Source organism: Panthera onca, chromosome B1 (genome assembly GCF_046562875.1).
Source record: "Panthera onca isolate mPanOnc1 chromosome B1, mPanOnc1 haplotype 2, whole genome shotgun sequence".
NCBI classification, from domain to species: Eukaryota; Metazoa; Chordata; class Mammalia; order Carnivora; family Felidae; genus Panthera; species Panthera onca.
Genome location: NC_138342.1, coordinates 90,954,245 through 90,970,455, shown reverse-complemented (window position 1 = coordinate 90,970,455; position 16,211 = coordinate 90,954,245). Strand labels below are relative to the sequence as shown.

The following is a 16,211-nucleotide window of genomic DNA, read 5'->3' as shown; positions in this document are numbered from 1 at the left end:
TGGCCTGGATGGGCTGGATGCCCCTTGCCAATTGGTACAGTATTTCTCTTTCCTACCACCCTGCATGCGATTCCTTTGTTTATGACGTATTCATCTGTATCAGTGTAAAGTGGTACTTCTGGAACAAGCTTTACATGATAAACACACTACATGCATGTGCATGAAGAGCTCCTTCAGCAATTCTGCAGAGTGAAGAGAGCAAGCACGCATTTCTGTCAATGCCTGCGAATTAATTTCCTGACCTTGTTCTCACAACTGACACGATTGCCATGTCTGCGTTCTGGGGAATATTAATCTAGTCAATAAAGGATTAATGAATACATTAAAACTACCTAAAAAATCTTCTATGTAAAGGTACTGCTAGGCCATAACTTTGGGTTCTACCCCTAAATTTAGCTTTTTTTTTTTTCTTTTTCTCTGAAAGAAATAAAGGCATTTTGCCTCTTCCACTAAATTTCTGTCAGGCCGTAAATAAGCCAGACCTATAGAGTTAAGTTTCTGTGGTCAACAGTTAACCGGTTCAAGGGAATGCTGTTCAGAGACCCTAGGGAAGGAAGCCAAACTTCTCTGAGCTTCTAAAGATGGTAATAGTCTGCAGCCCAACCTTCTTTGTCACATAACCTTTTCAATTTAATGGTCTCTCCTTTTGAAACTCACTTCCCTAAAGTAGACAGAACTCCCCTATCCCCATTGGCATGAACTCAAAATCCTCCTTATACTAAAATCTAAAATTCTACTGGGTGATCCTCTCCTTGTACCAATCTGGCATTACCAAGTTTTTCCCAGATATCTTATAAAGCTATTTCAAAGTGGTTTTTTTTTAACATTTAAAAAGAAAGTATATTCTGAGGTATAAAAGAAAACTTTTTAGGGTTGTGTCATACTTATTGATTGATTGTTATACTTGGTCTGCATGTTTTTATATTATTCTTCAGTGCTAAGCATGATTCTTTAAAGAAAAAGTTCTATTTCTTAAGTCTTTAAAGAGATTATATTTATAGGAAAAAATGTATTTGGCAAATAATTACAATTATAAAATATCAATATGAAAAGCCTAGTCTTTTATTTTGTTTCCTTGTTGTTGATAATAAATAATACTTTATAATCATTTTGTTAGGAGAAAATACAAGCATGCCTCATAAACTATCAACTCTTTCTGCCTTATTTATATCATTTGTATCTGAAGAGTGCTTATACCTTAAAATAAATTGTGCAACATTTAGACTCCCTTGTTTATTCAGAATTTGACAACCAGCTTTTAAGGGATTTTAATTTAAAAATTGACAAATGCCATGGATGACATCTTACTGTGAAGATCTAGATGGGCTGCCTTTAAACTGAGTTAATTGAATATGTTCTACTGTGTTGTTTTCAATAGAGAAAAGCAAAAGGCACTGGCATGTGAAGAGCTATAAACTTCAGATAGAAATGGTTCATCATTGATTATTCATGGATTCATTATCATGCATTCAACCATAGACCATAGTGACCAGGAGGAGGAGTTATTTCTATTTATTTAATAAAGATAATTGTAAAATGTGTTTTAATGAAACGAAGAGGAATAGTACAAATTTATTACCTAAAGGTGGAACTGAGTAGACCACTATGCTTTTGTAAATTTCCTTTTTTCAAAATTAGATGTAATTTTTTTCTCTATGCATTTTCAAAAGGTGTCCTCACTCTAGAAAATATTTGCATTTTCTTCACTTGAACTAACGTTGGGTATTTTTTGGGGAGTTGAAAATTAGAAAAAAGATGCCTACAACTAAAGCCACCTAATGGGTAGAAATCTATTTTGTTTTAAGCTTCTGAGCATGTGAATAATGAAGTATGTTCACTTTTGTGGAGTCTGAGGAATTCTTGCTCTTCTCTTTAAAACAGGGGCCAGATGGATTACCTATGCCTGGCTGTTGGCAAAAGGTAGGCACTACAGAATTATTTCTGAAAGAAGCACTCTCCCTTTCTCTTCACCTGGCCTGTTTTTTTCCATTGAAAATGGACCTTTCAAATTTGACATTCCTGGAAGTTGTTTGGGCATTAAAAAGCAAAAGATTCCATATCCAGGTTCTTGCTTGATTAATATGTCTACTTCTGATTTCTTCCTAAACTGATAAGTGAAAACAGTTCTTAACAAACATTGTAACTTGGAAACCTTCCCTATCAAATCCTTTCTGTGCAATGGAAAGGGGCAGTGCATCTTGACAATGGTTTTATCAATAAACCCCTTGTCCTCCTACTGTTTATAACTATCCTTAATTGTGGTTCTTTTCCTATGTGTGCTCAGTTACCTAGGCAAACATGCAAATGCAATGGTAGAACCCTGCCAATATTAATCACAAAGCTGAGAAAGCAGAAAGTGTAAACATGGTTTTTTTTTCTTCATTGATGATTTATTTAGGAGAATCTGGTTATACTTAAGTTGGTGTTTTTATGATAATCAGTTTATTCTAGCCTCTTCATGTGGCTAGCCATGGTCACTGTGTATATATCCTGTCTGGAAGGAAACTTCATAGACGACCTTCTATGTACAAAGGCTATATGATGAGCCCTTTCATATAGGAGATAGAATTTTACTTAATCCTCACAATAACACTGTAGGGTATTATTATCCTCAATGATGCTAATGAAGAAACTGAAGTTCAGAGGGGTTTCTGAACTTCCAAGGGCAAGAGCTAGTATCCAGCAGAACAAGAAGTGGACGGTGGAAAGCAATGGCAGAACTTTAAGCAGGGAAGAGTTCTGTATGCACCGTGCCAGAGACTACCAAACCTTTACACAATAACAGTGTGAATCTAATTATAAAGAACCGTGCGTATATGCTACTGAAAGATAAAGGAATTCCACTGATGGAAAAATGAGCTGGGGGAAGGATCATGCTGCTTTGATCATGTTGAAGTTTTCTCTCTAACACCTTGTGGCTTCTTGAGTGATTTTTGACAGGCATGCCTCATTGGCAAAACTATACAGAACTCTAGGATTGCAGAAGATGAAGGGAAACTTGACTCTCCTCCTTGTGTCTCATCTCATCAGCAGGATGGGTGAGGAGAGACTGTGTAACTCACTCTCCCGCTTAGCTGCTTCCCGCCCCCCAGGCTGGGGAAAGAAACCTTCTCTCGGGAGCGTCATTTATTTAGCAGCTCTCCATACTCACTTTCAGCCAGTCAGATAATTAGCTCCATCACAGCTGAGGTCAAGGGCTTCTCAGGAAGATGGGCCTATCATCATATTCTTCTTCACCTGAGAAAAGTATCCTCCATCATGAGAACCCCTGTTCTCAGAATTTTTAATACCATCCTGAGCTGGAATTACCATTTACTCTTTAACCGTTGACCTGTCATCTAATACTGTAATGATTTTTTAATACAGTAATAGGCACACTTTACATAGAGTGAAATGTTGAAAGGCTTACTTTATCCAGCCTCTGACACTACTCAGAACTTGCGTTTACGTATTTTATTGGCCACTTGTAAATCACCTCCATTTTGTGAATGCGTAGTAATAATGGCACAGAGCAAAGGGCTCATCATTTTTTGGTCCATGAAATGGCCAAACCTAGTAGTAATATGAGTAACATCGGAAAATCAGAAATTTCCCCTTTAAGGACTCTTTTTTCACAGAATAGGCACTATATTCCACATAGGATTAAGGACTTGTTAAATCTAGCGTCTTCTTATATAAGGAACTCAGTAAGAAAACTTCAGTACTGTTTACCTCACTTCCCAACACACACAAATGTAAATCACTGTGATCAAACTTGTTCAGTATCTCCTCACTCCAAAAAAGAAGGAAGAAGGAGGAGGAGAAGGAGGAGGAGGAGATTGAGAAGAAGAGGAAGAAGGAAAGAAACAATTAGAAAAATAAAGTTCTAAAATCTCTTATGTGATCCCAAATTTGATTTAGTCAAATCATATTTTTAAGTGATATTTTTTAAAGAAGTCTAGTAGATTCGTTTTAGTCCTGTTTTATGTGGACCACCCTTTTAAACACTGTTATGTTTATTAGCCTCTAAAGCACGGTGGTAAATGTTTGACTGAAAAGTCATAGCGTGGGAGCAGGTGTAAAGTATTGTGATTAATGAGCAAGTCTCCTTGGTCATGCTACTCCCAATACTAAGTTCTCATGCAAAACTATTTGATCTTTGTTTCAATTACTTTTCTTTCTAGATATTGTTCCGTTTTCTAAATTTTAAAGAATAATAATATACCAGTTCACAGTGTAATTCATACAGTGAATAAATGGCAGAATTTATGGTTTTTTCTTTCAATATATGAAGTTTATTGTCAAATTGGTTTCCATACAACACCCAGTGCTCATCCCAAAAGGTGCCCTCCTCAATACCCATCACCCACCCTCCCCTCCCTTCCACCCCCCATCAACCCTCAGTTTGTTCTCAGTTTTTAACAGTCTCTTATGCTTTGGCTCTCTCCCACTCTAACCTCTTTTTTTTTTTTTTTCCTTCCCCTCCCCCATGGGTTTCTGTTAAGTTTCTCAGGATCCACATAAGAGTGAAACCATATGGTATCTGTCTTTCTCTGTATGGCTTATTTCACTTAGCATCAAACTCTCCAGTTCCATCCACGTTGCTACAAAAGGCCATATTTCATTCTTTCTCATTGCCACGTAGTATTCCATTGTGTATATAAACCACAATTTCTTTATCCATTCATCAGTTGATGGACATTTAGGCTCTTTCCATAATTTGGCTATTGTTGAGAGTGCTGCTATAAACATTGGGGTACAAGTGCCCCTATGCATCAGTACTCCTGTATCCCTTGGGTAAATTCCTAGCAGTGCTATTGCTGGGTCATAGGGTAGGTCTATTTTTAATTTTCTGAGGAACCTCCACACTGCTTTCCAGAGCGGCTGCACCAGTTTGCATTCCCACCAACAGTGCAAGAGGGTTCCCGTTTCTCCACATCCTCTCCAGCATCTATAGTCTCCTGATTTGTTCATTTTGGCCACTCTGACTGGCGTGAGGTGATGATATCTGAGTGTGGTTTTGATTTGTATTTCCCTGATAAGGAGCGACGTTGAACATCTTTTCATGTGCCTGTTGGCCATCTGGATGTCTTCTTTAGAGAAGTGTCTATTCATGTTTTCTGCCCATTTCTTCACTGGGTTATTTGTTTTTCGGGTGTGGAGTTTGGTGAGCTCTTTATAGATTTTGGATACTAGCCCTTTGTCCGATATGTCATTTGCAAATATCTTTTCCCATTCCGTTGGTTGCCTTTTAGTTTTGTTGGTTGTTTCCTTTGCTGTGCAGAAGCTTTTTATCTTCATAAGGTCCCAGTAATTCATTTTTACTTTTAATTCCCTTGCCTTTGGGGATGTGTCGAGTAAGAGATTGCTACGGCTGAGGTCAGAGAGGTCATTTCCTGCTTTCTCCTCTAGTGTTTTGATGGTGAATTTATGGTTTAGAAAGTACTTTCAGGCTATTAAAGTTATCCATTCTCATTCAGAGATTAAAAATTATGTATTAGGAAAAATACATACAGGCTTCATATTTTTTAATGTTTCACTAAATGGGTTTAGTTTTCACTTAAACAGGCAGACAGGTTTTCAGCAAAACCATCCTAAAGCAAGGTGACACAATTTTTTCAGCTAAGTCTTAAAATTGGGGGGGGGGGGAGAATCTTTAAAATTCCGTAGATTTTTTACAAAACATCGGTAGTCAAAAAATCCATCTATTTGAATTTTGAGCTAAGTGAGAGTTTCGGGAAAGGAGTACTTCCACAGGCACATTCTCTAGCATTGACATGACATGCAGAAACATTGAGCGAACGCCATCTCTGGAGGTCATAAACTACCCGGCCTCTTAAGCACAACTACTATAGCATCTGTTTTTCTTGGAGAGAGAAAAACAAATGTTTGTAATTGATGAACTGGGCGTTCTACTTTTCTCATTATTTTTTTCCTTTGTTTTTTGACTAAAAGTCAAGTTCCCCAAGATCTGCTCTATAAATGTATACCTCAAAGACCATTGTCCCTCTCTCTCAGATTTGACTTTAGCTCCAGGAAAACCTTAATAATTATGGCTGTTCAAAATGAGCAGCCAGAGATTTTTGGTACCTTAGGTCACAGTGGAACCTCCAATACAGCTTTTTTTTTTTTTTAAGTTTATTTATTAGAGAGAGAGGGAGAGCGAGTGTGAGTGGGGGAGGGGCAGAGAGCGAAGGAGACAGCGAATCCCAAGCAGGCTCCACACTGTCGGCACAGAGCCCAATGCGGGGCTTGAACCCATGAGCCGTGAGATCATGACCTGAGCTGAAACCAAAAGCCGGAGGCTTAATAAACTGAGCCACCCAGGAACCCCTCCACTACAGCTTCATGACCTGATAGCAGGCAGGTTTTACCTTGTGCACCATCCACAGCAGGGCAGGGCTAGCAAAGAAAAGGGAAACAAGAACCGTAAGGTATTATAGTCAGGTGTGGGTGAAGTAAACAGTGTCCCTGAGGGCAGAATCCTCAGCCTCATTCACAGTGGGTTCTAATACGTGGAGAAGATTATATAAGCATAGAACATGTATTTTAATTACGGCACATATGTGATAACATACTAAATTTCTGCTTTCCCAGAATTGTTACGGAGACAAACCACAAACTTCTTAGTGGCAAAAGAAAAATGTGTATTGAACCTAGGATGGAAATTTTAATGACACCCTAGGGTTTTAGAAAAGTAATGTTTGGGACACACATCATTTGGCTCATTGATTTAAAAACAAAAAGCTATATTCAGGGTTCTACCAATTTTCTTAAAATAAATGTTAATTTGGAATTGTTATTCTAGACCACTAATTCTATGTATGTCTCTTCTGTTGTTTGTTTTTCTGCAGTGATGAATCTAACCTTCCGAGCATGAAGTTGTATATATAATGGTCCACTTTTTATATTTATAGTTGAAAATCGAATTGCAGATTTTACAAGTCTGAGATATGTTTACATATAGCTGCTTCTTCCTGTTTGCAATAGTACACATGTCCATCTTTTCTCCACTTCCATCTGAAATTGGGCAATATGTGAAACCAGTGAGAAGCCTGCAAAAAATATAGATCAGTATCTCTTTACCTTATGTGAAGATATGTATTTAAATGGACACATCAGTGATACAGAATGATTGTTCTTGCTATTTTCTTACTTTGGGCTTGTTAATTGCATGGACAAAAAGTGCCATGAAATAGTTTACATGAAATCGTGACCAAATATGGACTCGAAACTCAAATAGGTACTATACTAACTGATTTTAGAGTTTATCATCACATCCCTACTCACCTCACTGTTAGCATTGATTGGTGCCCACACCACCCATTGAAACTGACTAAAGAAAGCATGAGTGTGCCAAACCTGCTTGACGTTCAGATGCTAGCATGCCGCTTAATGAGTCTTTTGATCACATCTGAGCCTTTATTTCTTTTGTCATCTCAAGGGGGTTACACCATGGCTTATTGCCAAAAAGAGATAAGGTGGCGGAGAGCACACACACAAATGGTCTTGTATTTTGAGGGAGCTGCAGTCCCAACTGCAGATCTACCTACAGCTTCCAGTATTGTGGGCTCACGTGGCCACCTTGGTTGAAACATCAAGGGATTGAGCTGGTTGCCCCCACTTATTTTTCCTTGGGCTGACCTTGGCAGTGAAGACAAGGGAAGAGGACCGCTTCAGCATCCTGCGCTGTCTCTCCTGTGACCAAGTAGGAAAGAGGTTTACAAATGCAGACACCCGGAACAACAGACTTTTAAAAAAATAAACTGAATTCCAACAAGTGTTAATATGGGTGCTTTTGGAAACTGACAGAGGCATATGGCACTTCTTTAGGGTAGGAGGTTCTTGGAATGGCAGCCCCCGTTCCTGCAGACAAAGGATGTGTACATCCCACCACAGGGAAGGGGTACCACTCCCGAGAATGGCTTGGCTAAAATAACCTCTTCTGAAATTGTAGGGAGCTCACCCTACAAGCTCTACTGAAGCTGATGCTGTCCTTCCTAACGATATCCAACTTATTTCAAACATTTTCTACAAAGTTCTAGAAACAGATATTTTTCATTCTTTTTTATACTTTTCCTTTCTAGTTCCAGCAATATTAAGAAAAGATTTCTTTCCATTTTTGTCACATTTGTTTTGAACAATTTTTTAAAACAAAGTCTTCTAAACCTAAGATAACTTGGTAGCAATAGCCAAGATGACTTTTTACTAACTTCTCTCTTGTTTTGAATAACTGAAGAGAATATAAAAGCTCCACTTTCAGTTCATTGTAAAGCATTAAAGTTAAGCAGGGTTTTTTAGTACTTTTTGACTTTTTTTTTCATAGGATGACTCTAACTTACATGGTGATCATCAGTTAAGTCAAGATTTGGTCACATTTGATAGTATTAACTCGTTTCTATTTCTTGTAATTCTATTTAGATCTAAGTTTTGTCCATATTTAGATTTCTTTATCTTTTTTTTTACATTTTTGTCGTATGCACAGACCAAATCTGTATGTCAGAAAGCTGTGAAATATAGTTGCCATAGAGTGTTTTTTTCAATTACTTACTCAAAACAATTAATTGTATTAGACTGAGCATTTCTTTGCACAGTAAAGAGTTGGTAACATGTTTTGAAATGGCTTATTCTGAGTGGAAGGGTTACATTAGGAGAAACATCATCAATGAGGAGTAGTCCATAGGACAATATACTCTCTCTCCTGACTTCATGCCATTTTGTGGGAAAATTTCTAGTTCCATTCATAAGTTTTCACCACCAGAGGGGAAATGAACTCATCATCGGGTTTATGGTGATAACAGTTAAGACATGACTATAAATAAGACAAAGATCCTAAGATGCTTGTGATCTCTTTAATATTATATAGCCAAATGTTCAGTTATACAAAATGCCTCCTTTTTATTTCTAATAAGTTTTCAAGATTGGAAAGATGTTCAAACTCTTAGATCAACCTAATTGGTAACATTTCTAGTAACATTCCACACTTGAAGCCAATTTGGCATTTTTAAAACAATAGAGTACATTTATTTCCTAACCATCTGTTTGACATGGTTAGGAAAAAGTATTGTTCAGTGTCTGCAACAATTTGTCTTAAATGGTTTGGAAATATGAACTAAAGCGGGTAGGACTACTGTCTCTTCAGGAAAACAAATAATAGTGTCTTGAGAAAAATCTGGTGGCTATCTTTCTTTCTCTCTTTCTTTCTACTCCTATAGTAGAAAGAGGTATTGAGATGAATCACTATTGAAAACTTGCACAGCTTCAAAACAAAATACCTCAATATCAAAGAGAAACATTTTATATAAATTTTTTTTTCAAATGTAGCCCTTTTAGAATACTGTTCTGTCCTATGTGTATATTGGGGGGTTTGCTCTACAACTGATTTGACAATATTGATTTTTATTCTATGATTAAAGGAAGTCGTAAACTTCCGTTGCATTTATTTCCTTGGGAAAAACAAAGAGATGATAGTACTCCTCTTTGTTCGGTGAAATTGTTAGGTGTTAACCACCATGGATAGATAATCTTCAACTTTTGGTTACAAAAATATTTTCAGCCATCCATTTTGTCATCAGTATAGAGAATCCTCAAATAATTGCTGAATGAACTAATAAATTATGCCGCTGGTGTATGTGTTGGCAGATATATATTTTTCTTCAAGATTTCCAACCTTTAGTTTGTATTATTGGATAGAGGATTGAGAAAAAATGCATGAAAGACATTGGCAATAAGTCAAAATCTATTTCTATTTCTGATAAGCATCTTTTAAGAATGCCAAATTGGTATGTGTTTTAACTTCAAAATTGTTTTCCATCCTTGTTGGTGCTAATATATTTTCTTTTCTTTATGGACAATGCAACTCTACTATGGATAATTGTGTTTCTCTGTTTGATAGCATTCCTAAACTGTTAGTGTGTGATTCTATTTTTGAAGTTCATGAATTTGCTGTAATATGGTTCAATGACCAGTCTTTCTTAATGTAAAACAAAACAAAACAAAACAGTGTACCTATAGATGATGTGTGCCTACTCGGATCATGGATCTTATTTCATGTTCATTTCATATACCATGTGCCTTTATCAACTTTCATCCTCATCTTTTAGCTTATTTAATTTGAGTAAGTCTGACAAAACCAATGTTAGATAAGTCTAACACATTCATAGAGTACCTGACACACAGATATGCCTGAATTTTCTTCTAGCTTTCATTTCCATTATGAGAAGCTGTCTTGGAGGATTTTTCTTTCTTATTTGATTTTATAGAAAACATAAGAATATCTTGGATTTCTACCAAAAAAGAAAAAAGTCTGTTCTTGAATTTACTTTCTGTGCATGATGTTCTGATGGGACGGTAAGCGCTTATGCATCCGGTGGTTCATTCTACATGTCCTCTGTCTACAATACATACATATATCTGCTAGTTTGGAAAATAGTCAAATCAGCATGTCAAGATCTATGGGAAAATTTTCTGGTCTCTTATGTTTTTATCACTTAAAAAACGTGCTTAATTTTCCAAAGTTTTTTAATTTTACTCTTGTACCATAAAAAGTTAATATTGCCTTTCATCCCTTTTTTTTTTTTTTTTTTTTTTTTTTTTTTTTTGCCAATATATATTCTCTTACCCAGAAATAAGTTATGCTTGAATGGTGGGTGGTGTTTTGATATTGTAGTAAGCGATCATAGGAACATGCAAATACTGATATTTGAAATCTTGTTTTTCTCTATGTCTTGATAACCAAGTTATATTAATAATTAACATTACCAAAAATGAACTTTTATAATTTCTACCAAAACAAACAAAAAAACCTCTGCTATCTCTAAAAAGTCAAGTCCATGGCAACCTAACTTTATGTCCTCAAAAATAATTAAGAACAATCACATGTGATTCTGGTGATTAAAATCATTCATTTCTAGTGGAATTAATATACTTGACCGATCATGATTCCATTGTATTATTTTAAAATGTAAGAACCTTACATCCCTTTTTTTCCCATTTTATTGACATATCTTCATATTGGCTAGATTTACTATATGCCATAGCAGAGATAAACTTCCAACTTAAATTTTTGGTAGATTTTGTTTTTGCTAATCCAATACTAAAATATTTTAATGGCATTTCTGATTTTTTTAATGTATTTAATGCATAAGATTCCCTATGCTGCTTTATTGACAGAACTGTCTTTTTGGGAATAGGAAGACTTTTCAACCTGACCTGTTACATTTGATTTATAGGTAAAGTAACAACATTTCTCAAAATGCAGTAGATATTCTCACATATCTCAGAAATATTAATAAATTGGATTCACAAAAGAATGTCTTAACCTATTGTTGACATTTATGTGAATATTCTTTATACTGTTGTAAATGTTTCATCCAACTTAATAACGTTTTAAAAGATGTATGTATCTGATTTTCCTTTAGAAAATATTATATTTTTATTTGTATTTTTTACATTTGAAAGTTCATCTCTATGTGCAGCTATTTTTATATTGCCAAAAAATCACATAAATACAAAATAAGAGGAAAATGCAAAAAAAAATATTTTGGCAAGCATTACACTGCATATTTTTCTTAATGTTTTGTGGGCCAGTCTCATGTAATTGATTATTCTAAGAATGTGTGGTGTCTTATCACTGTAAATATGGCACAAACCTGTTTTTCTCAGTAGTGTAAATAATTGAAAGATTGAATTCTTCCTGTTTGGTTTCTTATTTCAATTTCATTATAATTTCTCCAGCTGACATTGCTGAATCAAAAGACGTATGATTTTTGATTTGCAGTTTGGAGATAATTGCATTGTTTCAGTTTCTAATTTGTTTTTATTTGCTTTTTTAACTTGTTTTCAGGGTTCCTAGTTTGTGAGAAGTTGATCTTCAGAATTATTTTTACACTATTTATGACTTATTTTCATAATGTAAAAAGTGTGTAATTATTCCAATATTAATCCAAACAATGGTAATGAATTGTATTGTTATAAAGCTTTATTGATGTTCATGAACACGTTGGCTTGTTTTCTCTGATTTAAACACAATGCATAAAGAACTGTGTCCTGTTCTACAATATTACAATGTCACCATTCAACTTAGTGCCCATAACTAACTATGGTGATTTGCTATTAAAAAAAACACAAAAAAAAAACCTAGCGTTTTCTGTTTATTAGGTTATGCCTCCAGATTGAGCTTCCGTTCTAAACTCACTTTTCTTCCAGGATTCTTCATTTTAGTGAATTAAGCTTCCTGATAGCCAAATGACCCTTAGCTCGACCACATCAAGTAAATCACTATTGTGTGATTAAAATGTAGTGCACAGTAATCACTTAAATGTATTGAATAACAAATCACTGAACACCTCCACCAAGGTCACCAGTGGTTTGCCAGTCCCAACTAAAAGAGCACACTTTTCAGTCCTCACCTTTCTTGCCCCCACCAGCACCATTGGATGCAGTTGACCATGGGGACCCTCTTAAACACCCTTTGCTTTAGTCCCCATGTCCCTCTACTCATCATTTGCTTCTGTTTTTCTTTCTCATTTTCCTTTGCCAGCTTTTTCTCCTCTCCCTGATTGTAAATGATGACCTCATAACTCTGACCTGCGTGCTTCTTTTGCACTTCTCTGACACACTCTCCAGGAAAGCTTGTTCGCTCTCATGAAAACCAAGTTTTTGTCTTCATCGCAGATTTCCGTCCATGTTCCAGACCAATTTTTATGGGCACGTACCCCTGGATGTCTCACAGGTAGCTCATCGCCTTCACCTACGTATCTGGTTCTCTTCCAGACTTCCATATTATAGTGAACAAGCCACCACCACCTGCCATCTAAGAAACATGGTAGAAACTTGAGAATCATTCTGGACATTTCCTACCTGTCATCACCCACCCCTTCCTTTATACATACAGCATCTAATGCATTACTAATCCCTTCAATTCTACCTCCTAGATGTCTCTCAGATCCAATTCCCCCTTTTTTTTCATCTCCGTTACCATTGCCTTGGTTCAGGTGCCCCCCCTTCCTTGAACTTTTAGAAAAGCCTTCTAACTGGCCTCCTTGCCTCTAATTACCACCTCCTCTCCACCAGATATTCTATATCACCCTAAGGGTGATGATTCAAGGAAAGCAAATAAGGCCATGTGTTTTTTACTTGTGAGTTCATCCTCCCATTTCATTTCACATAGAATTTGAGGCAAGTGAAAAGAATGCTTATAAAGAAAGTAAAATATATAAGTTTAAAAATAACCAAGAAAACCATGTCTAAACCAAGTTCAAGATCACAAAGAAAGTTGCGATAAAGAGATATAAGGTTTAAAATCGTATGGCTCTGAGCTTCTCAGCGTCCACCAAAAAAAGAGAAATAAGTCAGTAACATGTTTACATCATCCATAAAGTGAAAACATACCACAGTACTTTCTTGAGAGAATCGAAGTTGATTGGTAAGAAATTGCTTATGTGAAATTTCTTACACAGGACACTGTCTTTTAGGGCACCCCTACGATGAACACAACAGATTTTTACAATGTTCTTCAATGTGAGCCAAGTGCATGTGCCAAAAACCAACTTCACTGAAAACAGCTCTTCAGGGGAATTAATCATGCCATTCCCTTGCTTTAAATCCTCCAGTAGTCCCCCATTATCATGCAGATACTTTGGTATAAATCACAGAGCCTTTTGGGATCCCTTCCCATCCCCACTATCTATCTAAAGATCTGTTGCTCTTCCAACACTCAGTACATGTGTCAACTTACCAAAAAACCCTTTCCTGCCAAGTTTAGATGCTCCATCTTCTCTGCTCCAATGATTTTACTTGTCACTGCTAAACCACGTACCTAATTGTTAATAATTGTATGTTTATCTGTTTCCTCCGCTAGATGGTGAGCCAAACCGGAACCCGACTCATAGGAGGTTCCCAATAAATATTTTTAAATGAACGACAAAAGTTGCGACAACCACAAAATTCATTTGGACTTAACCAATTTTATCGATACACATATTGAGTGAAGCCGTCCACACTAGTTCCTAGCATTCCAAGTATTCTTAAACTAAAGATGCGTTATAATTTTTTTCAAGTCTAAATTAAAAATATGTTTTGTATGAAGTAGGTGCAGTGTCATCTAATAAATGGCTAGAGAGGATTAAAAGCTTAAAGAAAATGGAGAGGATTTTAATTACCTCTACAGAGAACAGGAGTAAATGGCAGGAAAGTCATCATGATTATTGGGGGCTACAGAGCAGGCAGTGAAGCTGGGAACCATGGTTTTGTTATATGGAGCTTTCTGTGTCTTTGTGCAGTATGCATGGTGTTGTAACCCATTGAAACATCAAATGTTTATCTTCTAAATCTTTCTCTCAGTTTCGCATCTTTTCCTTACCCCTGTATATTAGGAAGCTAGATCTAGTCCAGGAATTCTCAAACTTCAGCATTCATCATACTCCCCTGGAGAGTTTCTGAAAACACACATTGCTGTCCCCAACCCCTGAGTTTCTGAATCAGTAAGTCTGGGATAGGATTCCAGAATTTCTATTTCTAATAATGTCCTTGGTAGTGGTAATGCATTTGGTCCAGAGTCCACTCTTTGAGGACTGTTAGTCTTGTCTATCTTAATGGAATGTTGGTAGCATTAATATAAGTGAGGGTCACAACCTTATTTTATTGTGAATCTCTTGGAAATTTTCTCTCATCATCAATGTTAAATAAAACTCTGAGCTTGTTCTCTGGCAATTCTCTCAGGTGGAAGCTGCTGATTTCTCCAACAGTCCTCACATACCTTTAGGACGGAAAGAAAGTTGAACATCCATATTGCTCCTCATTGCCAGTAACGATTAATCCTCCATCCATATTATACAAAGCCCTGCTTCCTTCAGGTTCATATGACTGTCATCACCATGCTCTACTCTTCCACGATACACTTTCTGCGGGCCCCCTAGGCATTCCCCTACATTCACTGAAGACTCTGGCACCTGATTCATGGTGATCTTCTTTACCTGCAGTGCTGCTACTGTCACAACAGGTGACTTAAATGTCAACATGGGCAATGCAACCCACACCTTAGTCCATTGTCTCCTCAGGCCTCATTTTAATGACTTTTTGCACCCTTCAATTCTGCCACACCCTCCTCTGACACAATGATTTTGTCAACCCCTGGCACTGCTCCAACTCTGCAATAATATATTGAAACACCTCACTCTGAGCCCTTTCTCTTATCCTGCTGGAACTTCCCATCCACTACACCTCTAGAATCCTGCACAACTTCCATTCCCTTTCTCTCTCCCCCCCCCCCAGTAGGCCCCACACAAGTCCACTTCCTCTCTTCTTGAACTTAGGTTACACAGTCCAAATTTTCATCTGCAATGATGCTGGTAACTCTATGATCTAAATGTTCTTCCATTTGCCCATTTGAGTAAAGCCAACTCCTATAATAACCCATCTGCCCGTCTTCTCTATATCTTTACCTGGTCTGGTTCACTTGGTGCCATGGAAGAAAAATCACGGGGTAGTACAGATTGTCCTCACCATAAATTCAAAGTCTTCAAATTCACCTGTGCATTCAACAACTACCAACAATGAACAATCTGTCTGTTTACATAGTTAAGGTGGGTAATTCAAACTTGTCCCCCTCTTCTCTAATATCTGCTCTTCTTGCTCTCTATGGCTGGTCTTACATTCACAAAAGAAGAAAAACAATCCACTGAAGAGACTCCCTCAGATCCTTCCACCAAGACTGAAAATGTGCCCACATCTTCACCATTGATTTCTTTCATCCCTTCCATTATAATAGATCCTCATTCTTTCCACCTAAGGCTAACCTGTGCAACCAGTTTTCAGGGATCTTTTTCTGTTACGCCAACTTCTCTTCAGATTCTGTCCTAAACACGTTTAAATATACTCAGGTATCTTCTTTTCTTATAAAAGCTTTTCCTCGACACCATGTACCCCTTTAGCTGCTGCCCTCTCTCTTTGCCACCTCCCCTTCAGATCTTCTAAGAAGTCGATATATACCCACTTCTTCACCTCCCATTAATTCCTCAACCCACCAGTAAGCTCTGCTCCACCAGTCTAACAAACTACTCTCTCCTGTAGTGAACTCCTAAAGTCCTATGAATTAAGTTACCATCAATATGTCCCAATCTCCCTCCAGACTCTAGTTTTGATTGCAACTGCACACTTGTGGATGTGCAGCAGGCACCTCAAATTCAGTATGTGCAAAACTGAACTTGCCTTATGCCTCCTGACCATGTTCT

At 37.0% G+C, this 16,211-nt stretch overlaps 1 protein-coding gene across 1 annotated transcript in view; it reads left to right on the top strand.

The window, feature by feature from the left end:
* The window catches only part of COL25A1 (collagen type XXV alpha 1 chain), a 465,928-nt gene extending 453,831 nt beyond the window's left edge, over nucleotides 1–12,097 (top strand). The window contains exons 36-37 of the mRNA XM_078445823.2: nucleotides 1,882–1,920; nucleotides 6,834–12,097. Coding sequence (XP_078301949.2) covers nucleotides 1,882–1,920; nucleotides 6,834–6,836 — 42 coding nt within the window. The 3' untranslated portion in view covers nucleotides 6,837–12,097. The remainder of the gene's footprint in view (nucleotides 1–1,881; nucleotides 1,921–6,833) is intronic.
* The last annotated feature ends 4,114 nt before the right edge of the window (nucleotides 12,098–16,211 follow it).